The sequence below is a fragment of the Megascapheus bottae genome, chromosome 8, assembly GCF_031878675.1.
Source record: "Megascapheus bottae isolate mThoBot1 chromosome 8, mThoBot2.hap1, whole genome shotgun sequence".
Classification (NCBI taxonomy): domain Eukaryota; kingdom Metazoa; phylum Chordata; class Mammalia; order Rodentia; family Geomyidae; genus Megascapheus; species Megascapheus bottae.
In genome coordinates this window covers 6,146,069-6,171,731 of record NC_143516.1, presented here as the reverse complement: position 1 = coordinate 6,171,731, position 25,663 = coordinate 6,146,069, and the positions used below count along the sequence as shown (strand labels likewise).

The window sequence follows — 25,663 nt, the reverse complement described above, 5'->3', positions numbered from 1 at the left end:
CTAGTTTCTGAACCACTGAGTTATGACTTTAGACCCATCACTGTTTTGTTGTTGTTGTTTTGGCCAATCCTGGGCTTGAGCTCAGGGCCTGAGCACTGTACTTGGACTTTTTCAAGGCTAGAGCTCTACCACTTGAGCCTCAGCACCACTTCTGGCTTTTTTCTATATATTGTAGAACTGAGGAATTGAACTCTGGTCCTTGTGCATGCTAGGCAAGCACTTGACCACTAGGCAAAACTTTCCGCCCCATCACTGATGTTTTATGTGTCTCTTTTATTTCATAAACCAAACTCTTTCTCTTAAAAATGTTTTATCTGACATTACTATCAGTTGGAGTAGAATAAATAGTATTTAAAAATTTGATCCAAGTTTGTTAAACTTGTCATTTAAAATATGATGTAAACATAAGCCATATTAAAAAAAAATTGATCCAAAAATATTCTGCCAAGGTTTCTTCTTCTGTTTTGTTGTTTCATCTTTATCAAGTTACCTTGAAGGTCCTTTTTAGTTTCACATGTTGTTATCACCCTTATACTTTTCTTTCTTGATGGGCCAAATAAGATCATGAGTCATTTGCTTAAAAGTTGTTCAACAGTAGCTGGACATGATGGCTTGTTCCTATAATCCCAACACTTGGGAGACTGAGTCAAGAAGATAGGAAATTCAAGGCCAACCTAAGCTATGTAGTAAGACTGGGCCAATAAAGAAATGCAAAAGATTGTGGCCTCAACAGAAGTTCTCCTGGTTTTATTTGGCTTCCTGGTTAGTGTTTTCCAAGCTGGTTTTTGTCTTTGAGGGGAAAATAAGCCATAGGAATATTGAGTTGGCTTGTCCTTGTTGGAACAACAAAATGGTATCTGTGGGGATGGAGCTGGCCACTACCTCCTTTTCTCTCTTCCACCACCATCTGTTTCCCATGGGTTGACTTCAGAGACCTAGATGTTCTCAGAAACAGCTTAGGGCTTTTCATTTTACTGATATTAAGCAATCTGGATGTTTACTAAGGGGCTCACATCTGGGAGAGGGGGGAAGCAGTGGTATCATTTTATGCAAGAAGGAGGTAGAGTTTACTTATACACAGGCTTCTTAAGTCATTTGTAGATAATTGTTGGAGCTATTTATTTATGTTTTATGAATAATGTTTAGTGAATAACTGCCAAAATTGCAGCTAACAGTTTTGAAAAGTAAGCTAGCAAGGAAGCAACCATATGGTGTCTGTTTGGAACTGGAGTTGGATCCACTTTATAAAATAGGCCTCCAAAGGGGTTAGACAAGCCAGTGCTGGTGGCTCATGCCTGTAATCCTAGTTACTCAAGAGGCTGAGATCTGAGGATGGTGGTTGAAAGCCAACCTGGGCACTAAAGTCCCTGAGACTTTTATCTCCAATAGACTACTCAGAAAAAGACAGAATTGGCACTGTGGCTTAAGTGGTAGAGCACTAGAGAAGCTTAGAGACAGTGCCCAGGCCCTGAGATCAAACCCCAGGACCAGCCTCTACCCCCCCCCCCCAAAAAAAAAAAAGGCTAGACACAAAAATAGCCTTTACCTTTATACCTTTATAAAAATAAGTTGTTTGTAAATTAGACTTAAGAAATTAAAACTTTTTACATGGTAATGTGTACATGCTTATAATCCTAGCTACACAGGATTACAAAAGCTTGAGGTTTGAGGAAAACCTAGGGAAAAAGTTAGTGAGACCTTATCTTACCAAAGAATATGATGGTGTTTGGAATAACCCCAGCTGGGCAGTTGGTGGTATGTAGGAAAATTACAGTTTGAGATGGCCAGGTGCTAGTGACTCACACTTAAATCCTGGTTACTTAGGAGGCTAAGATTTTTGGATCAAGATTCAAAGCCAGCCAGGCAAGCAAGTCCTTAAGTCTCCTTATCTGAAAAATGTGGCAAAAGTGGTAGACTGCCAGCCTTGAGTGAAAAAGCTAATGGACAGTGTCTAGGCCCTGAATTCAAGTACTGGTATGCTGTGAGCATGCAATGCACACATATACGCAATAATACATAAAGCAAAAAAGAGCTTGAGATACAGTTCAAGTGATAGAACACCTACCTGTCAAATGCAAGGTCCTGAGTTAAAAACCTACTGCTGTAAAACAACAAACTACAAAAAAAAAAAAAAAAAAAAAGCTTTGAATCAGCCCGAAGTGGGCAAAATGGGACCCTGTGACTGAGGGCATCCTTGGTCTATGTGGAAAGCTTTGTTTTGTCTTGCACATACATTTTAGGAGCCAAGTGAATTTCCAGTGTTCTTTTAACAAGAAGGTACCTGCACTTGTGTGTATCAGTAGAGATAAATATATAAATACCTCTTGGAAAACTATGGAGTAACTGGCAATTGGTTGCTTCTGGGAAGAGAAAGAAGAGGCAAGGAGGCGGGACCAGAGGAGGCATGCTTCTCTCCTTCTCTTCTGATCTTCCAGTTTTGTGTCCGGTATGTAAGACACGCATTCAAACTGTAAAGAAAACAATCCTAAAACCTTTCTGAATTTCTTCACATTTCTCCTGCTTGTTTTGCTAAGGAGGTTGGAGTATTATGAAACTTCAGAGAAGGGAGGTAATATAGGGTAGGGATCTGTAGTGTAAGCAGGGCGCCTTCTCTGCACCCTGTTGTGTCCATGACAAGAGGTTGGTAGAGTCAGCAGTTTTGCCTGCAGACAGTTTACTTAAGGTCAAAATCTTCTAGAAACTTGGCAGTGTTGTGGACAGCTGTAGTTTTAGACTCATTCCTTGGTACCAGGTCCATTGGAGCTCTGGCTAGGAATCCCATCCAGTTTGAGATAGGCAGTGACCTAAGCCTAGGCTTTCTTTTCTTTTAATTATATTTTATTGTTGGGGGTAACGTATAGAGAGGGGTTATAGTTAAATTCATCAGGTAGTGGGTACATTACTTCTTGAACATGGATACCCCTTCTCATGTTTTTCTCCCACATCCCCCCACCCCCTCCCAATCATCTTGTTTTTCCCTTCCTTATTTCAAATAAACAAATAAGCATATATACAATATACCAGGTAACAAAGTCAAATACAGTAACAACATGACATAAAACATAAGGGGGAAAAAGACAAAAGAAAATAACTTCCCATAGTATATTAAGAATGAAGTCACAAAGATAAATCTCTTGTTTCCCTATCCTGGAGTTCATTTCACTTAGCCTCATCCTATATGGCCATATGTACATAGCTTTTGTGCTATTGTAATCCTCTGGTAGGAGAATCCTAGATGTGTACTAATTACAAATGAGGGAAGCCATGGAGCCTGTGTTCCTTTGGGTCTGGCTTACTTCACTAATACTATTTTTTCCACGTCTTTCCATTTCCTTACAAATGAGGCAATGTCATTCTTCCTAATGGCAAAATAGAATTCCATTGTGTATAAGTACCACATCTTTTGATCCATACATCTATTGAGGGACATCTGGGTTGGTTCCATATGTTAGCTATGGTAAGTAATGCTGCAGTGAACATCATTGTGCTAGTAGGTTTCTGAACATTTAGATAAATGCCCATGAGTGGGATCGCTGTGTCATAGGGGAGCTCTATGTTTAGTCTTTTGAGAAATTGCCATACTGCTTTCTAGAGTGGTTGAACAAGTTTATACCCCTACCACTAGTGTAGTAGTATTTCCTTCATAAGCTAGGCTTTCTATGCCCAACCAGTTGTGAAATGGGATCATGACTGTGTCAGAGCAGTGACAAAAACTCTGTTTCTTCCCATTGGACTTGAATGACTGGAAATGTGAGGTATGGAGTCACAGCATCTGTATTATAGGATGAAGAGTCAAGAGGCCAGTGTGGAAAGCTTGGAGCACTGAGCTGTGTGGTATCTTTTTTTTTTTTTTGCCAGTCCTGGGCTTGAGCTCAGGGCCTGAGCACTGTTCCTGGATTTTCTCAAGGCTAGGGCTCTACCATAGCACCACTTCTGGCTTTTTTTTTTTTTTTTTTTTTTTGCTACATATGTGGTACCGAGGAATCGAACCCCGGTCTTCATGCATACTAGGCAAACACTCTACCACTAGGCCAAACTCCCAACCCCTGTGTGGTATGTTTGATGACCCTGTTTGACCCAAGCATGTGGTGACTCACTGGATTCCTGACTGTGGCAGCTGTCAAGTTCACTTTGGGCTCTAGTTTCCCATCCTATATGTCCAAAGTCAGAGTGCCAACTGGCACATGTGATGCACATTACTGGTTTTTTATGGCTAATATACCTCAAGCTAGGGAAATGCCTCATGCCTGTAATCCTAGCTACTTGGGAAGCTAGGACTGAGAGAATTGTGGTTTAAGTCCAGCCAGGATAAAAGTGCACAAGGCCCTTTATCAACTAGTAGCTGGGTATGATAATGTATGCCCGATAGCTATGTGGGAGGTTGAAATGAAAGGACTGAAGTTCCTGTCCAGTCTGGGCAAAAAAAGTTTAGACGTTCCCATCTCAACTGAAGAAGCTGAATGTGGTGGCACATTCCTTTCAACCTAGCTAAGAAGTGAAGCATAAATAGGAAGGTAGCCATCCAAGGTGGCTAGATCTTACACACACACACACACACACACACACACACACACACACACACACGCATATATAGATATATAGATATAGATATCCAGAGGAGAAAAACATGCTTCAAGCTATAGAGTGCCTGTCTAGAAAACATGCATCCCTCACTTAGTTTAAACACCAGTACCAGACATAGAAAGCGGTAATTGTAATCAGAAGTCCACCTCACATCTTACTAACAATAGTGTAATCTAAAGTAGAGTAGATGGTTCAAGGGATTTTTGTCTGTTCTGGTATGTGTGGCTGTCTCCTCAGGAAACTTGAGATCTGAGAATTGTGGTTCAAAGCTAACCATAGCAGGAAAGTCTGAAAGTTGTTTTTTTGTTTTGTTTTGTTTTTTGTCAGTCGTGGGGCTTGAACTCTGAGCCTGGGCCCTGTCCTTGAACCTGAAGATGAAAGTATGTAATGGGTAAGAATAGAGTGAGAGCTGAACTGTAAAGAAACACAAAGTCAGATCTCATAAAGTTCTTCAGTGTGAGTGAAAGCATCGAGTATAATGATGGTAACTGAAGTTACAGTAAGACTAATTTACACTTCTATAGTCTTACTGTGTTCTAGGCTATATTCTGGGTAATGTATTTTGTGTATTTTATGTATTAGCCTGTTGAACCCTAACAGACCTCTGAGGCAGGAGCTTTATCAGGAAGGCCCAAGTGGCAGAGCAGCTTAGCCACTTTTTCCACATCCAACAAGTGAGGGGTGGAGTTGGTCCTCTCCACTGCCTGTATTGCCTCCTGGCTTACCATTTCTTTGAGAAGCCAAGGAAATTGCCGCCAGTGAGCCTGAGTAAACTGTTCCAGAATGCAGCATGCACAGTTATTACAAGGAGGGGCCTTCATCTTGAATTGCTTTGTACCTGGACCAGACTTATGTAACATTGTGGTCAGGTCTGCTTGCAATTCACAAGAGGTAGCCTCTGTATGAAATTAATATTTTTCAGAGAAGGGGCATTTGGATCCATCTAGTTATGGCAGCCTCAGGTGCTACTGCATGGCACACTCCAAGCTTATATACATAATTTATTTACTTGACTGAAAGTATGGCATATGTAGTGGTGAAACTCCATGCAGCAAACCTTTTGAAAAATTAACGGTTTAGCAAAAGGAATATCAGGAAATGAAACTAGATTGTAAGCAAAGGACTAGTATTAGGGAAAGATCAAGTGGACCAAGGAGAAAACGAGAGATCAACAGATCAGAACAGGCTTTTATCATCACTGCAGAGGGACTTCAGGTAATGCCAAGCAGGGTTGGAGAAACAAGGAGCAGAGAGTGTCCAGGGCCTCAGGTTTTTACATTGGAGGTTGAGATCTTCTTGGGAATATCTTTGTCCTATTCTGTGTAAGGTTTATGATACCCTTTCAGTGCCAACAGTCCTGCACTTTCACGTAAGGTCAGAGGTGAATTTCTCCTGAGAATTAACTAAGAGAGGTCCATGGGGGAGGGAGGTCAGTGGGTTTGGGGAGCAAAATGAACTTAAAAAAAAAAAAAGCAGATTCTCATCAACTAGTACAAAGGATTGGATGAATGAAAAAAGGGAACAAGGTACAAATACAGCAAGAACACTTACTGTACATATGTGATAAAGTGGGAAATGTAAAATGAGTTTGAAAGGAGAAAATAGATGGGATCGGTGAGAATGATGGAAAGGTTGACTCTGATCCAGGTATAATAGACATTTAGATGGACATTTTAAACTGTAACACCCTTTCACAACCTTCTGAAGTTAAGAAAATACAAATAAATAAGTTTAAGGGATTGTAAGAAAGAGAAAATGCTTTCTTTTTAACCTCTTCAGTTCACATAGATTTTCTTAAGGATTTATTCATAACACTACTCTATCAACTGTGTTGTAATGTGATGTATTTTTGGAGGTGTATTGTTGCTGTGTTATTGCTGTTATATTCAGGGGATATTTATTGAGCCTTTATTGTGTATCAGTAATAGGAGATGCGGATTTAGAAATAAACTGATCCACAGAGACTAGGTAGATTCCAAATGGTCAGGGAGCTTGGAAGGCTTTACCAGTGAGTGTAGGGTGCACAGGGTTGTAGTTTTTCCAAGACAGGCGTGAGGAGGATTTGTTTTTCTTTATTTGGAAAAGCATATCATACTAGGGAACTGGCAGATGTCCATGTTGATACATCCTGCTATTTGGGAGCTTTGATTGCAGACTTTCTCTTGTTATAGTTGTGCTGTGAGGACACTATTAATAACAACTTGCAGCGGTCTGCTTGAATGCAGTGCTGATCAGATGTAGCAAATCTTTTCTAGCAGTGAATTACAAATGTGAGTGTATTGCATATGTAGGTAGTATTAGTGAGTTATAGTGATTTTCCAAGAGTGGAAAGAAACTACAGAAGAGTTGTGAAATTCAAAGAAGGTAACTACCTCATTCATTTTTGTAGGATCTGCTTGCCATTTTGTGTTCTCTCAATATTAGTGCTGCCTAATGGAGAAAAGAGGGCTGAGTCTTGGGGTCCACTTTCACCCCTACACACAAGATAAATAGCTTAGACAGCATAGTTTATCACTTCATTTAACATGCACTAAAAGATTCAGGTTTTTTAAAATTATTATTTTCCTAGAGATCGTCAGAATCACTTATGAGAACATTGCCTCTTTTCCAACAGTAGTAATACGATGATGCTAACTACCACTATGTAAGAGTTCATTCTTGCAGCTTTTCAGCAGTGCTCTGCATGAATAATGCCTCTTAGGACTCATTATAGTTTGTTTGTTTTAAACAGGTCTGACTGTGACATTTTCTGAAAAGTAGCTTATTAAGGATATTGTTAATGTATTTGCATACTTTTCAGGGTGTTATTTCCTCTGTTTAAAACCGTGGCCTTGCTATGCTTACATAAACTTAAGTGCTAAAGTATTCAGTTCTTAGCTGGGTTCTGGCGGCTCATGCCTGTAATCCTAGCTTCTCAGAAGGCTGAAACCTGGAAGGTTATGACTTGAAGGAAGCCAAGCAGAAAAATCCATGAGACTCTTTCTTCAGTTAACCAGCAAGAAGCTAGGCAGAAGGGATGGTTCAAGTATTTTAATACCAGCACTGACCCAAAAGGCTGAACAGGTACAAGTTCTCAAATATAAGTTAAACAAGTGACTTTAAAATTTTAATGTATTTCCTTCTGTCTTCTCCCTTCCTTCTTCCCTTCTTTCCTTTTTGTCCCTCCTTGACAATATTTCCCTGTTACCTAGGCTGGCCTTGAACTTGGACTTAAATGTACTTTTGCTTCAGGCCCCTGAGTAGCTGGGATTATAGATGCAAGTCACCATAGTTGTTAGCTCTAAATTAATGTATACAAAATAGGACTGTGTTGCGATCTCCATAAACAAGAATTTATACTAAAGAAACCAAAATATCTGGGGAAAAGAAAAATGTGACTCAGTGTAAGCAAATTAAAAATATCTGTCCCACAAAGGAATCCTCCTGCACCATTAGTGGGAATGTAAAAAAGTACAATCATTCTGGGCAGCAGTCTGGAAGTTCCTTAAAAATCTAAACCTAGACCTTCCTTGTGACCCAACCATACCCTTCCTAGGCATCTACCCTGAACATCATAAGCCAGGATATGATAAGGACACTCGCGTATCCATGTTCATGGCTGCACTGTTTACAATAGCTAAGATAGGGAAATAGCCCAGATGCCCCACAGTAGATGAGTGGACCAAAAAAATGTGGTACCCGTACACAGTGGAATTTTACGTACCTATTATAAATAATAAAATAATGTCATTTGCAGGGAAATAGGTTTAGAAAAATGTTAAGTGAGGCAAGCCAAGCTCAGAGAAATAAACAGCGCATGTTCCTCCTGATATCCTAAAGTTAGATCTAAAATGTACTGGAATGACAAATTATACAGGATTCTACATATTCATATGCAATGAGACCAAAAGAGGATACTCTTAGGAGAAAGTCACAAAGCACAAAGATGCCATGCCTAAGTGCCTCTTTGCATTTATATAAAATATTGAAATGAACTCCAACATATAGAAAGGAAAGACTTTTTCCTTTCCGATTCTGATCTTCTTTACTTTGTGTATGGTGTATTCACATGTATATCTTCAGCAGGGGGCAGGCACAGAACTAATGAAATTGAACTATACAGCTTTGTGGGAGGAGAAGGAGGAAGGGACTGGGCAATAATGAGAGTACAGAAGATTCTGTACAAAAGGAATCATACTCATTACCTGACTCATGTAATTATAAACCTCTTTATATGCCCTCTGTAATGATAATTAATAAATTTAAAAATGTGTTTTTAAGGGAAGTGGATATTGCTTAATGGACACAGTGAGACTGGATAATGAGCAAACCTCTTTCTAGCTAGGGCTAGAATCAGGCAAAGGATGATAGAAGCCGAAGGCCGGAAATAGCTTGGAGTTCCAAAGTGCTGAAAACTACAGCTGATGGACAAATGGGCAGAGGTAGCAGCGGCTGACCCTCGCAAACCCAGCCTCCTTTTTCATACCCCAACTCTTGCCTGTCTCAAGTTCTGTTGCAGTTTAGCAGAGCTATTCAGCTCAAGGCTACCACCCTATCCCTGGGCCTGGGCACTGTGTCTGAGCTCTTCAGCTAAAACCTACTGCCCTATCCCTGAGCCACAGCTCCACATCCCATTTTCTAGCAGTTAATTGGAGAGTAGAGTCTCACGGTCTTGAGTGCCCAGGCTGGCTTGCAACCTTGATCCTCAGATCTCAGCCTGCTGACTAGCTAGGACTACATGTGTGAGCCACTGTGCCTGGCTTCTTAGAGCTTCTTGTACAATGTAATTAGTCTGATAAGGAAGTATATAAGCATGTTTATACTACACATACAGCTCTGTTTTATGCACAAAAGAAATCACCATGAATAAAATCACTTGTATTTACTTGCAAGGAGAAAACCAAATGGGTAATAGTTACTCCAGCAAGAACATGGCTTTTTTTTTTCTTTTTGGGTCTTAGGGTTTGAATTCTGGGCCTGGGCACTGCCCCTACGCTTTTCAGCTCAAGGCTACTGCCCTATCCCTTGAGCCGCAGCCCGACCTCCCATTTTCTAGTTGTTAATTGGAGAAAAGAGTCTCATGGATTTCAGTGCCCAGGTTGACTCTGAACCGTGATTCTCAGATCTCAGCCTCCTGAGTAGCTTGGATTAGGCATGATCCGCTGCTTCCAGCAAGGACCTGGCTTTTCTTTGGGGGGGGGGCAGTCCTGGGCTTGAGCTCAGGGCTTGAGCACTGTCCTTGGACTTTCTCAAGGCTAGAGCTCTACCACTTGAGTCTCAGCACCATTTTCGGCTTTTTTCTATGTATGTGGTACCGAGGAATCGAACCCAGGTCTTCGTGCTTACTAGGCAAGCACTCTACCACTAGGCCAAACTCGTAGCCCAGAACATGGCTTTTTTTTTTTTTTTTTTTTTTTTTTTTGCCAGTCCTGGGCTTGAGCTCAGGGCCTGAGCACTGTCCTTGGACTTTCTCAAGGCTAGAGCTCTACCACTTGAGCCTCAGCACCACTTCCGGCTTTCTTCTATGTATGTGGTACCGAGGAATCGAACCCGGGTCTTCATGCATGCTAGGCAAGCACTTTAACCACTAGGCCAAACTCCTGGCCCCTTATCCCAGTTCTTTTTACAGATGATGAGATAGATAGTTGGAAAAGTAGGGTTGATGGGTACCAGTGACACACACCTATAACCCTAGCTACACATGAGGCTGAGATCTGAGAATATCAGGCCCAGGAGGAGGGAGGGAAGTAGGATAATATGCTAAGTTTAATAACAAGGTATTATATTTTAAACATAAAAGGAATTTAAGAATAACAGATTTTGTAAATCTTCATATGACATTTAGCTTAACTAAAAATGTTGAGCTTCTGCATTTGTGCTAGGCTGTGCTTGGTATTGAGAATATGACAACAGACACAATAGGATCCCTGTTCTTGTGAAAGCTAGTGAGGTGGCCAATTCCAGCATGCCCATATTTGGAATAACACAAAATGTCCTAGCACACAGAAGGCCTTCAGTAAACATTTTTAAACCCATGGAGTTAAATTTTGTAAGGTTTGTTATATATTGTAACATAGCAAACCATTCCAAAACTTAATATTTGAAACAACTTTATTTAGCTCAAGATATTGTAAGTCAGCAGTTGACTTAGGCTGAGCTAGGCAGTTCAGTCATGTATCTCTGATTAGCTGCCAGTCAGCTCTGAGATGGCAAGTTGTCATTGTGAATGTCACAGTAACCTAACCATATGTCTCTCTTTACCAGCAGACTAGCCAGTTCTTGTTTCATGGCAGCTGGACAGGATTCTAAGAGAGCACAAACATTTAAGAACTCTCAAATCATAGGCTTGGCACTAGTATCCTCTCTTCTGTAGCCTTCTTTTGGCCGAAGCCAAGTTTGAAGACATGGAGAAATAGATCCCACTTCTTGATGGGAAGAGCTGCAAAGTCACATTGCAAGGCTGAAGGTGAATCTGCAGCTATGTTTCCAGTTTTCCTGGAGTTTCATCCCAAAAATGTATATCTAGCTCACTGAGACTTAAAAGGATCATTCGGATATTTGTAACATTTGCAGACTATACAAAGTTATTAATTTAAAAGTTAGCCTGCTATTTTTGACTAGACATTTAAATAATAGCCTTAATATGATGGCTGAAATGATGTTGCTACTTAACAACTGCTTTTCTAGGTTTGTCTTGGTGAGTCTGGAGTGCAGTTGACTCTCATGTTTTGAAAAGAACTGCTGATAGCAGCAGTAAGTTGTTCCAAATGCTGTGCATGTCTCTGCAAAGTAGGGAATTTATCCCTTGCTGACCTCTTCAGCTCAAGGCTAGTGCTCTTCCATGTTGAACCATAGCGCCACTTCTGGTTTTCTGGTGCTTAATTGGAGATGAGACTCATGAACTTTGGCTGGCTTTGAACCACAATCCTCAGATCTCAGCCTCTGAGTGGCTAGGATTACAGGCATGAGCCACCGGTGACCCTCGACTTCTTTCAAAAGTTTGTGAGCATCTAAAGCCTTTTTGGCTATCTATAAAAGAGATTGCCTAGGTGCCTCATTGAGGTTTTGCAGGAGGATTAAGTGCATTGGTGTATGTGAAAATGTTGCAAATATTAATCTATAGAGATTGTAATCGCTACAGTCTTTTAAAAGCATATTTTTTGCAACCATAGTTAAGAACTGGACTGGATCTGTTTACACATGAGGATGTTGAGGTCCAGTAGCCCTTTCGTAGAAGCTATGTAACTAACTGAAGTTGCCCAGTGAATAACATGTCCCATTTTTGATACTACTGATAAGAAAATTAAACTCCTGATTTTTACAGTTTATTGACTTACATAATTTCTTTTGAAAAAAAGTGTCACTGTGCATGTGCCAACAAACTGCAGACGTGAGGGAAAAATGAGTCCTTCAGCAATATAAGGAAAAAGGTTTTTTGTTTTTGTGTTTGTTTTTGGTTGGTCGTGGGGCTTGAACTCTGGGCCTGGGCATTGTCCCTGAGTTCTTCAGCTCAAGGCTAGTGTTCTACCACTCGAGCCAAAGTGCCACTTCCAATTTTCTGGTGGTTAATTGGAGATGAGTTCTTTTTGTGTCCCGGATGGCTTTTCACCGAGATCCTCAGATTCAGCCTCCTGAGTAGTTAGGATTACAGGTGTGAGCCACCAGTGCCTGACTTGGGAAAACCAGTTTTAATAAATAGACATAACTGAAAGCAAGTGTGGATGACAGAAAAGAAGTTGTGGGACTATTGAAGGAATTTTTGTGTAGCTTACATTATAGCAGGGAGTGCTCAAGTTCCCCTTTTTCTGATGTTCGCAGAAAAATGTCTTTCTTCCTTGGAGAGCTCCTGATACTCCACATTGCTCTAGAGCACTTGGCAGTTATCTCGGGCATTACACTGAGTTCATTACTCACCTGCCTGTTTATCCTGTCCTGAGCACTTGTGGGTGCATGATCAAGTGCCATATTTAGCCGTGTCTTTGGCACTCACATGGCGTCTAGCACATGGTAAATTCTTAGTAATGTAAGAAATAACTTCAGGCATTTCTAGTATCTCTTATAGTTTAATTATAATTTACCCCAGTGTTGTTTGCTTATTAATCTTATAGTCTAGACAATAGTACTTTAGTAAACTGTTGAATTGGCTAGAAATGATTTGTCATGTTGGTAATGGCTTAGCGTAATCTAGGATTTAATGTCAATTCTTTTTGTAACATGAAAAGGATCATAACTGAATGTAATGAAAAAGACATGTAATCTTTCCTGCTCCTATAATTTCTATTTTTCACTTTTAAAAAATTGTAATGTATAGAAGGGTCATAGTTATATTCACCAGACAGAGGGTGCATCACTTCTCACACATTGACACTCCCTCATGTTTTTGTCTCCATTTCCCTCCCCCCAGCTCCCACCCCTTCACTTCTTTTTTTTTTTTTTTTTTTTTTGTCCATCATGGAACTTGAACTCTGGGCCTGGGCATTGTCCTTGAGCTCTTCAGCTCAAGGCTAGGCCCTACCCCTTGAGCCACAGTGCCACTTCCGGTTTTCTGGTAGTTAATAGGAGATAAGAGTCTCATAGACTTTAGTGCCTGGATTGGCTTTGAACCACAATCCTCAGATCTCACCCTCCTCAGTAGCTAGGATTGCAGCATGAGCCACCACGGCAGGCTAATTTTTCACAGTTATTGATATAACAAAAACTTTAAAGAGTGATGACATTTCAGTCCATAAACATGGTAGAGGCTATGCACTGTAGCCAGCAGAAAATAAAGCCTCTGGCTTGCAAAGTTAACCTGCAGACAGTTCCCAGTTGATCTTTTATGAACCAGTTTTCTCCTGACAGTTCTCAAGAGTTACATAAAACATAGTGAATGTGTACATATGCAGTGTTTGTTATTATATTTTGAACATGTTCTGAACAAAGTGTAAAGTGATTTACCATCCAGCAGTGAAAGTAAATGTGAATGGTTAGTGACATAAAATGGACCATGCCAAGGCTCTTCCTCTGGAATCTCTAGAGAGGACTTAGATATCTGAGATGAAGGAGCTCTGTCCAGCCCGGCCAGTTGGGCCTGTTTTCCTAAGGGGAGAAAGCAGTTTCTGGGATTTGAACTCAGGTCCTTACACTTGTTAGGCAAGAGTTCTATCATTTAAGCTATGCCTTTATCCCTTTTCTGCTATAGTTATTTGTTTCATGTAAGGTATTAAGCTTTTTGCCTGAGGCCTTCTACCTATGATCTCCTGCCTAGCTGAGATTACAGGTATACAACACTACTCCTGGCATTTTTTTTTTTTTTTTTGCCAGTCATAAGGCTTGAACTCAGGGCCTGAGCATTGTCCTTGGACTTTTCTCCACCACTTGAGCCACAGCACCACTTCTAGCTTTTTTCTATGCATGTGGTACTGAGGAATCGAACCTGGGCCTTAGTGCATGCTAGTCAAGTGCTCTACCACTGGACCAAACTTCCAGCTTCTGGCATTTTTTTTTTTTTTTAATATAAGAAGTTTGCTAACTTTTCTGGGAGGAAAGAGGGTGGGTAAGCTAGCCTTGAATTGTAGTCCTCTTGTTTCCACCTTCTTAGTAGCTAAAATTACTGTCAGGAGGCATCATGACCAGCCTATGAGTCGACTTTCCATGACCTACAGACCACTTGTCCAAGCCGTAGCTTGCTTGGCATGTGCCTCTCCTGCCTTTCCTTCTTATTAGCACCACTTGGAATCAACACAGTAGAGGAAACATACCTCATCATTCTCGTTCTTTTAAATGAAAATAGTTCCTTTATCACTTTGAATGAGTGTTTTTTGTAAGATTTTTCAGATCTGTACCTTAATGAGATTGAGATTGTTGTGACTGCTGTTTAGGAGCCTAAATCTAAGTGCTAGTTCTGTAAATAAGTAATGGAAGATTCTAGATAAAATTGTGTTTGTTGTCTTATGTGCAAAATGTACCCTGACTTATATGAAAGTTTTAAAAGTTCATAAGGATATTATGAAGATAATTTGAGTAAAATTCCTTTGAGCTGCTTTAAACTTTATAAGTTTAAGAGAAAAACACAAGACTCCCATAGCCTAGCTCTTAAATGACCTCAGTGTTTTCCTGCCTGGGTATTGCTGCTGCAAGCCTGCTGGTTCTGCTAGACTCTGTGACCTATATGACAGAGCAGCTTATACAGCAACCTGGACTGTTGCTGCAAGACTGTCTCTTGTTCTGGGCCACACTCAAAAAGAACTATGTTGGGGGGTGTCACTCAGTAAATATGCTGGAAGAAGTGCATCGTGATAAGGAATGTGTTGCTCTGAAATCCAAACAGGACCAGTCAAATTGACACAAAAGTAAGCATCATAGGTAATGTGCAATAATACAAAGAAACTCAATTTAGAGTATCACTCTCTTTGCTCTTTTTTTTTTTTTTCAAAATTCAATTTTATTCTAGTTTTCAATCCAATCTCTCTCTAGGGCAGAGGAGTGGTGGGAAATCCTTTTATGTATAATTTCTGCGGTCTTTTTTTTTTATAATTAGGGTAATGTATAGAGGGGTAAGATAGTGAGTATATTACTTCTTGAACATAGTTGCTCTTTCCAATGTTTTTCTCCCACTTTCCCCTTCCCCCTCTCCCAAGTTGTAAAGTTCATTTTCAACAAGCTGTCTTGTGAGTATCACTGTTACACTGCTTCACCCTTTGGCCTTTGTCTCATCTTGTTTTTCCACTTCCCTTCCCTGTGAGAATGCTGATATCTTCCTTCTGTCTTTGTTTGCTCTTGAAGTAATCCAGGTGGACTGCTCAGATCATTCATTGTTGATACAGAAAATAGAGTATTAGATACCATTATGGCTCCTAAAAATGGCTGAAGCTGGTGTCTGGAGTCTGACCTATCAGAAGGCTTAGATAGAAGATCTCAGGTTTTAGGTTACAATATTACATGTTAACAAAACATTCACTGCCCACCAGTCTTTCTTACCTAAAGCTGCCAAAAAGGCATTGGGAACTGTCAGTATAGCTTCTGAAAAGTCAATAAAGAGTAATGGACCCTTCAAATAAAAACAACTCTCCTTCTCTGCCAAAAGATGATTGACAGGATTATTGAAACAAAAACCTTTCTTCCTTCATTACAGTCCTCTAGATTTTGAGCTTCTCCAACTGCCTGAAGAGCATCAGATTGCATGTCTTCTCCAGATACTTGAGGAGTTGGGACTCAAAAACTTGGCAGCTAGGCCCTTTCACCTGGCAGTGCTTTCTCTACCATGAGAATCTAATATGTTGTCTCCTTCAACAGGCTGTCAACCCAAATGTTGAATTGCCACCAGTTTGTTATGACAGTAATTTGTTAGTGCTAGTACTCTATAGTTGTTTTTTTTTTTTTTGTACTGATAGAACATTTCTTTATTCAGAAAAAGGAGTAAAGGAAGAAACTCAGTATTCATGTAGTCCTTAAAGAACTAATGGCATTCAACAAGAAACATTTCTTATCTTTTAAGATTATGAACATTTTAGGGGAAACTATTACATTTAGGTCTTCTAATTGAATAGTTCTCCCGTATTCAATGAGTTTCCACTGTCCCCATCACCCTTACTGGCATTTCAAGTGATTGTCTTTTTTTGTGAGGGCCAGTACAGGGGTTTCAACTGAGGATCTTGTGCATGCATAGCTTGCTACTCACTCAGATGATACCCCACCACTTGAGCCACACCTCTAACCCAATTTTTTGCTGTTATTTTGAAGACAGAGTCTCGTGAATTTTTCTGCCTGAGCTGATTTGGAGCCATATACAATCCTATGAATGATTGTACGTGTGAGCCACCAGGACCCAGTCATACTATAGGTGTAATGTAGCTATTCAAATGTTATTTGCTTGAATGAAAGAATCTTGCTGACACTCAGCAGACAAAAATGATTGGGATGGGGCCAGAAGTTTGGCCTAGTGGTAGAATGCTTGCCTAGCATGCACCAAGACCAGGGCTCAGAGAATCCTGGATGTATACTGTGTATTGCAAATGAGGGAAACCATGGAGCCTATGTTTCTTTGGATCTGGCTTACTTCATTTAATATGATTTTCTCCCAAATTTTTCCATTTCCTTATGAATGAGGCAATGTCATTCTTTCTAATGGCAGCATAGCATTCCCTTGGTTGCACTTTTTTTTTTTTTTGCCAGTCCTGGGGCTTGAACTCAGGGCCTGAACACTATCCTTGGACACTTTTTGCTCAAGGCTAGCGCTCTGCCACTTGAGCTACAGCACCACTTCCAGCCTTTTCTGTGCATGTGGCACTAGGAATGGAACCCAGGGCTTCATGCATGCTAGGCAAGCACTCTACCACTAGGCCATGCCCCCAGCCCTGAGGGAACTTCTTTGAACATTAGTGATACGGCTTTTCAAGTGGTAGTTTCCCGAGAACTTGTATGTCAACTTTATCTGGAGGGTTTTTCTGCCAACATAAATGACCATTAGTTACTAGCACTTATTTTTCTCTCCTTAAAAATAATTCTAGCTATAGCCAGATGCAGTGGCTCATGCCAGTAATCCTAGCTACTCAGGAGACTGAGATCTGAGAAGGTTTAAAGCCAGTGGGGGCACAAAAGGACCTGAGACGCTTATCTCCTTCTAACCTCTAGAAAATGGGAAGTGGAGCTTGGCTCAAGGGTAGGGCAGTAGCCTTGAGCTAAAGAGCTCAGGGACAGCTCCCTGGCCCAGAGTCCAAGCCCCACGACTGACCAAAAATAAATAATAATTCTAGGTGTAGCTGGAAGTTTGGCCTTGTGGTAAGTGTGCTTGCCTAGCACATACTAAGACCTGGGTTTGATTCCTCTATACGGCATACATAGAAAAAGCTGCAAGTGGTGCTGTGGCTCAAGTGGTAGAGTTCTAGCTTTGAGAAAGCCCAAGGACAGTGCTCACGCCTTGAGGTCAGGCCTCAAGATTGGCAACAAATAAATGATAATTCTAGGTGTATTCAGTGAAGCTACTTGTCTAGATTGTGGATTAGATTATAGTGAAACCGACTGTTAGCAGTTCTACCACCCCACATTTTTATTGCACGTTTCCTTTCGTAGCCCTCAATAAATACTTGATTAACAACACTAAAATAACAGAATAAGCATAGCAGCCTGGCATTTAAAAAATAATTGAAGGCATAAGTCATCCTTTTAGTAGAAGAGTGCACATCTTAACATCCTAAATGTGAGAGTTCTTCATTGCTTAAACTAAATGAGATTCCCATTTTCCTCTTAAAGGGGTAGAAAGCTGTGCCACAGGGTGCTTGGTCAGATGTATTGTACTTCATTGCATGATTTGGGTGACTAAGAACCCAGATGGTCCCCCTGGCTGGTAATCCCTCCTCATTCTGGTATGTCCTAACATTGCCAAGTAGGCTGGAAAGATTTGGAGAACAGGAAATAAGCTACTGGGAGATAAAGTAGGCAACTATGCACTGTAGACAGGAACAGGAATGAGAATGAATATTAGTCCAAGAAAACAATACTGTTAGTTTCAATTCATTTTTATACCAAGTATCATTGGAAGGACTCTGTCCCCAATTCAGGGGCACTGACTGCCTCCTCAGTTATACTAGACAGAACTCAAGTGAAGAAGGACTTGATTGGAATCATATTTCCAGGTCACACCGCATTTCATCTGCTTAAGAATTAACAGAAGGATAAAATTGAGTCTGGAGATTTTTTTAAAAAAACATGCTAAACAGGGTAACTGTCAAGATAATTTGGTATTAGAAATCATTTAGAGGTTATCTTTTGCCTGGTCTTTTGTGTTTGTGTCATCTGTGATTGGGCAAGAAGATAGGTTTTGTTGTTGATGTCAACTAACTACGCAGCTATGCATGGTAGTGCATGATCAAGAAGGGAACGCAGAAATAGCAATGATGGGCCGGGAGTTTGGCCTAGTGGTTATAGTGCTTGCCTAGCATGCACGAAGACCCGGGTTCGATTCCTCGGTACCACATATATAGAAAAAGCCAGAAGTGGTGCTGAGGCTCAAGTGGTAGAGTTCTAGCTTTGAGAAAGTCCAAGGACAGTGCTCAGACCCTGAGCTCAAGCCCAGGACTGGCAAAAAAAAAAAAAAAAAAAGAAATAGCAATGATGCAACTGACCTCGGAACCCTGAGATATGATACTTCATTGTTAGATACTATTTTTATAGAGAAGCTCCAACTAGATGAATGCTCACTGTGTTATTCTAATAATCTAAAAACCAATTAGTCATGAGTATCATGGTTTTGTTTGTCATATTCCATTTTGTGGCAGCCATTCTGTGGCACCATGCTGTAGAATGGAAATGAGTCTGGTTCTGTGATTAAGGATAATTTGTAGAGACCAAGCTGTAACTGCATTTATGTTTGCAGATTGTAGTGCGTAGGCCAAATCACTGATGCTTCTGAAAGGAACGTATAAGGCTGGCCTTACTGAATGTTTGGAAATTATTAATTTTCCAATATATACGTTGTCATTTAAAGATTTCCATTGCTATTGATCTGGCTTTTTAAAGCAAAATTAAATCGGTAATTTAAGTAAACTGATTTACTGGATTTTTATTGTTCTCCTATCAGTCTGTGGAGGTCCCCTCTTGTGTGTATTCATTAATTCTGTAACTGTTTACAGAGCACAGTATTTGTCCATGGAGCCAAAGATGTCTTCATCTTTATACTTAGCACCCAAGAGTATCTGGCTTGTCATAGCAGACCATGTTATTAAAATGCATTTGGAAGCTTAACCTACTAGACAGAGTTTTGAATCATATAGTTCAAATGTAGTTTTACAAAAATTGTAGTGTAATTATACAGTATAATTTGCAAAATGTATTCTAATTTGCTGTATCAGTATTTAAAGATGTACCTCTATACCACTGCTGGATTGTGTCAGCACTGTACTACAGAGATGGGCTAAGAAAGGGGTAGGATTGTTCTATCAAAATAGGATACATCTGAGATTTAACTAGTGATAGACAGGTCTCCAGAGATCACAGCTTCATTTAAATTTTTACAGAGTTCTAGAAAACCATCATTCTTTTCTTGAAAATGTTGAGCACTTCATTCATCTTACAAGTGTTGATACTACCATGTGACTCAGGCACACTAAGCTGGACCATTCTTGAGTTTCTTCTAACTCTTCATAGCTTGGAAGCCCATGCAAAGACCCCACATCAGATATATCCATTGTATAATTTGGAGAACTTAAGGGATTTGTATGTTGGTCTGTAAAAATGAAGCATGCTTTGGACAGATAAGTGGGGGTGTAGAGAGTGTGGGCCTTTTGGTATATCCTCAGACTCACTTCCTACTTCGAAATGTATGTGAGAATTTGGAAACTATTTACATTGCTGTTTCCCATACATAAAAGTCACAATGCTTTTATTTTTTTTTTTTTATTTTTTTTTTTGCCAGTCCTGGGCTTGAGCTCAGGGCCTGAGCACTGTCCTTGGGTTTTCTCAAGGCTAGAGCTCTACCACTTGAGCCTCAGCACCACTCCGGCTTTTTTCTATGTATATGGTACCGAGGAATCAAACCCGGGTCTTCATGCATGCTAGGCAAGCACTTTAACCACTAGGCCAAATTCCCGGCCCAATACTTTTATTTTTAAAACCTTTTAAATTTAATTTTATTGTCAGGATGATATACAGAGGGGTTACAGTTACATATGGAAGGTAATAAGTACTTTTCTCCTCCCATGTTTTTCTCCCAACTCCGCCCCCAAGTTAGTTGTAAAGTTCACAATGCTATTATTATTATTATTAGCCAGTCCTGGGGCTTGAACTCAAGGCCTGAGCACTGTCCTTAGGCTTTCTCAAGGCTTGAGCCGCAGCACCATTTCCAGCTTTTTTCTATGTATGTGGTACCAAGAAATCAAATCAAGGTCTTCATGAATGCTAGGCAGGCACTCTACCACTAGGCCAAACTCCCAGCCCCACAATGCTCTTATTATTATGTATAGGATGCTAGAAGGAAACTGGGCTCATGCTTTGATGAATAGCAGGAGTATTCCTGCTAATGTAGATAGTCCTCTTTTATCAACACACAACAGTGTGTTGTGAGTGTTCTGGCTTCCCAGCTCAATTTTTATCTCACTGAAGGCAATGGGAATGCTTTATGTCCTTCATCTCAACATTAGCTACATAGAATGAGCATAATAAGTATGTGCCAAATGTCTGACAGAATCAATTCATCACAGTCATGAGGATAGGCCTGCTGGGAACAGCCTCAGGAAATATTCACCATGGTAAACCTGAGGCTCTTACACTCACAGTATTGCTATGATATAACCTGAGATTGTAACTATATATTTAACTATTCAGAAATTTAGATAGAGTGTAGAAAAAAAACTTTCACTTCTGGACAAAAATGAAATTGAGACTTGCATCCATTCTTTTTCTATACTAAATTAAGTAACTGTGATTGAAAAACCCAGGGCCAGCATATGTGGGATCATTGTACACCTGCTATCATGTGGCTTCTCTGCGTATCTATTCATGCATTTGTACTGTGTTATTTGTCCAAATGTCTGCTAATTTGGGGGAAGCTGTATCAAGGGTTTCTGGACCCAAGAGAGATTATTGTGTGTGGACTCCAATCTGATTGTCAGTCTCCTCCACTAATCTTTCCCAAGCTTTTTCTTGTGATTATCTGCACTCTGGGTTTAGTTCTGATTTCTTTCCTGTAGTAAATATTTTTCTATTGGTTTTCTAGGTGGTACTGGTGAGATGGAATGAGCCATACCAGAAGCTGGCCACATGTGATGCAGATGGAGGAATATTTGTGTGGATTCAGTATGAAGGCAGATGGTCTGTGGAGCTCGTCAATGACCGAGGGGCCCAGGTGAGTACAGAAAACTACCCTCAAAGGAAGACTTGAGCTTGGAGGACACAAGGCCAGCTGCCCTAGAACAATGGTATTAATACTGAAAAACAATGGAAATTTTATTTTTCTTGCTTTCTTACACTAGGGTTTGAACTCAGGGCCTCACAGCTTGGTAGGCAGTTATTCTACTGTTGAGTTGTATCTCTAGCTTTTGTTTGCACTGGTTGTTTTTTAGGTGGCATGGCTTCTTTGCTTTCTACCCAGATGTATACCCGGTCTTCCTGTGTTAGCTTCCCAGATGTGTACCACTACATACAGCTGTTGGTCAAGAAAAGGGGTTTTATGAACTATTTTCCCCTCAGGTTGGCCTCAAAACAATTGTCCCTGTCCCAGCTTCCCAAATAGTGAGTATAGGAACCATTAGCAGAGCTCCCAGCACCAAGCTCAAATGTTGTTGACCCAAGATTTTTGGTTTTTTGTTTTACTATTATTTTTTTTCAGCAGTAAATTTTGAACTCAGTCTTGAGTTTGTTAAGGCAGGCATTCTGCCACTTGAGCTCCCTGCTCTACCCTGAAACTTTTCTGAATGAAGTAAAGAAGAAATAAGTAAATGAAAATACTGCCTTTCATCTAGTATGATTATATCACTCTAGAGAGAGCACAGAAACCTTCTTCTGGTCAGCCAGGCGGCAGCTGTGCGAACTCTGTCAGGATAAGTGATCTGTGGATTACATGTTAACTTTGGATTGTCTGGAATACTTCTGGCATATCTCCTCTCCGCTCCCCTTTTAGAAGGTATTACTCCTGTGCTATAATCCTCATAGTTCTCTTACTGAGAGCTCCACAATTGTTTCTCACAAGTAAAGAGCTTTTAGTATACTTTTCTATCAGGTTTCAATTAGTATAGCTACCTGTTGTCATTTTAGCTCCTTCTGAAATAGTTTGTCTTCACTTGCTCCCACGGACATCTTGCTGAGCTGTGATATTTCTAGAACTACTCCATGTTGTGTGGGCTTGTGGTACAGTCCTCCTGGAATGGGAGAGTGGGTCACTTAGCCTGCCTCCTTTCATATGTTTTAGGACATGCCAGGGTAGGCTGTTCTTTTTTTTGTTGCCAGTTCTGGGCTTGAGCTCAGGGCCTGAACACTGTCCTTGGACTTTCTCAAGGCTATAGCTCTACCACTTTCGGCTGTTTCTATGTATGTGGTACCAGGGAATCAAACCTGGGTCTTTGCGTATGCTAGGCAAGCACTCTACCACTAGGCCAAACTCCCGACCCATGGTAGGCTGTTCTTATCCTGTGGATTTGAGAAAACCAATGACAAGAGGATCTGAATTCTCAGGGAATATTTAATGATGAAGGACTTCTTGAACTATTTTCACTACCCCACTACCATTTCCCAATTGCCTTGCCATTTATTTCTAAGGGACTGGATTCTCATCTTTCCCTTTCCTACCTATTTCTTAAATGAGCTCTGAGCTTTTCAAGTTTAATAGATACAGGCTAGTTAAGTGACTGAAAATTGCAAGGCATAAAGGTATTATCAGGGAGTATTAGCAGGCTGAGAGGTCTCACAGAAGTCATCATGGAAGACAAACCTACCTTTGTATGAAAATAGAACACTCTTTTTGAGTTTATTTAATGGAGCAATCAAAATGATACTCTGATAAAGCTGCATCCATTTCATGCATGCCTCTACAGAGTGGGAAAAGGAAGACTAGCCTTACTGAAGAGAAGCTGCAAATGCAGTAATGTCTATGATTGTGAGAAGTGCATTTCACTTTAAGCAGGGTTATTGTGGTCAAGAGCATAAGATCTAGAGTCAGATAGCATAGGTCAAAAAGTCTCAATCCCAGACTTCTATATAAGATAGTTCTCTGTACTTATTCTTTTCAAATTTTATTTTCTATTTTTTATTGTTATTATAAAGTTGATGTACAGAGGAGTTAAAGTTACGTAAGTCAGGTAATGAGTAATTTTTTTTTCCGCCAGTCCTGTGTTTGAGCTCAGGGCCTGAGCACTGTCCTTGGACTTTCTCAAGGCTAGAGCTCTACCACTTGAGCCTCAGCACCACTTCCGGCTTTTTTCTATGTATGTAGTACTGAGGAATCAAACGGGATCTTTATGCATGCTAGGCAAGCACTCGTCCACTAGTCCAAACTTCTGGCCCCGGTAATGAGTAAATTTTTTTTATTTTTTATAGTGTTACTCCTTCTGTACTTATTCTTTTTTTTTTTTTTTTTTTTTTTTTTTTTGCCAGTCCTGGGCTTGAGCTCAGGGCCTGAGCACTGTCCTTGGACTTTCTCAAGGCTAGAGCTCTACCACTTGAGCCTCAGCACCACTTCTGGCTTTTTTCGATGTATGTGGTACTGAGGAATCGAACCCGGGTCTTCGTGCATGTTAGACAAGCACTTTAACCACTAGGCCAAACTCCCAGCCCCTTCTGTACTTATTCTTATTTGTAATGCAGGGACAATGGCCCCTGCCTCACTGTGAAACTTCTATGAGAAATGTACTTCTGCCCCTGTTTTCAGGTAGCCGCTGTCACTGTGTATAACTCTAGTTCCTTCAGTATTTTGAACAACTTCTGCCTCATAGCCTCTAGCTCAGAGTGACCCTCTGACCAGAAGCTATATGTCATTCTCATAGACAAGTTTAAGACCTGGAGTGAGCAATGTTTATAGTTCTCTGAAGTGGATACTTCTTTGAGGTTGTCCATTAGATCTTTAAAGTGCTATTTTCTCCAACTGCCTGATGCAGAAGATAATGGTAGTGAGATTTGCCCTCAGATTTAGGATGGCAAGAGCATTTTACAACATTATTCAGAATGAAAGAAAAGGGGAACTTGGAAGCATGCCAACTAAGTGCTTGGATGGTTTTTTTTGTTTTGTTTTGTTTTGTTTGTTTTTTTTTGCCAGTCCTGGCCTTGAACTCAGAGCATGGGCACTCTCCTTGGGCTTTCTCAAAGCTAGAGTTCTACCACTTGAACCACAGCACCATCTCTGGCTTTTTTCTGTGTATATGGTACTGAGGAATCGAACCCAGGTCTTTGTGCATGCTAGTCAAGCACTCTACCACTAGGCCAAACTCCTGGCCCTGGATTTTTTTTAATGACTTATTTCTCTTACTCTGTAAGAACTTTATTCTGAAAATGTTGTTATTTTCATTTGCTATAAGAGAAAATTTTATCTGGGTCCTGGTAGTTTATGCCTTTAGTCGTAGCTACTCAGAAGGGTAAGATCTGAGGATCATGGTTCCAAGCCAACTTGGACAGGAAAGTTCATGGGACATTTAACTTCCAATTATCCCCTCAAAAGCTGAATGTGGAGTTGTGACTCAGGTGATAGAGCACCAGCCTTGAGAGAAGAAGCCCTGAATACAAGGCAAGCGCCAGTCCTGGCAAGGGGCAAGGGGGACCAAGAGAGAAGGAAAGAGGAATGGGAGAGAGTTACTCAAGGAGTTTCATGATTAGTGTAGAACTCGAAAAGCCTAGTTTTAATCTAAAACACTCTATTACACTGTTCCCAGACAAAAACCATTTTTTCTCTTTTGGAAAAAATCCATATACTTATAATATATCCAGAAATGCTCAGACTTCATTTGTTTGAAAGGCTTTCCCCCTAGCCAAGCAGCGCCAGCACCACATGGCTTTCTGCTGTCACCAGCCTGTCTGAGCAGGGGCCCCCCCATCACTTCCTGATGGCAGCTGCATGACCACAACCACCTGGCACATCCCTCCTTGCTTCTTTCCATTGAGAGTTTGGAGCAGACAAGCATGCTTATAGTGAGAAAGATAGATGAAGTTAGCCTGGAGGTAAACAAGCTGTATGGACCACAGAACATTTGGCAGTTTCCAGAGCCTCATAGGTGCCTGTGGTATGCCATGCACCACTAAAGTAATCACTATGTCTTGTGGCCTTATTCCATTTTACATAATTTTGCAATTTGAAGCTGAATCTTTAAAACTTAAACCCCTTGAGCAACTGTCATCATTAAACACTGACATTTAAGGGAGATTCAGTGTTTAATTATTTGGAATTAGATGTTCTATGAGGTAAAACACACCACATGTAGATTATGGTGAATCACTGGTGTGGTCAAAGCAGTAGTGTTGTGTACCTTTGAAAAGTAGTGTTAGTGCAAGAGTGGTCCTGTGGTTTGGAGGAAGAGTGTCTTTGAAACTGCCTCAGAGAAAACACTGCTTTCTGAAAGGAATGGCAGGTGTTGCTTGGTGTAGGGCATGTCTTTCATTGTTAACAAATATTTGGCAAAAGCTAAGCAAGACTTTATCACTGACT

General features: G+C 40.5%; 1 protein-coding gene across 1 annotated transcript in view; it reads left to right on the top strand.

Annotated features, from left to right (window-relative positions):
* The window catches only part of Tulp4 (TUB like protein 4), a 122,728-nt gene that overhangs the window by 42,094 nt on the left and 54,971 nt on the right, over window positions 1-25,663 (top strand). Inside the window, exon 3 of the mRNA XM_090337896.1 lies at window positions 21,254-21,382. Coding sequence (XP_090194022.1) covers window positions 21,254-21,382 — 129 coding nt within the window. The remainder of the gene's footprint in view (window positions 1-21,253; window positions 21,383-25,663) is intronic.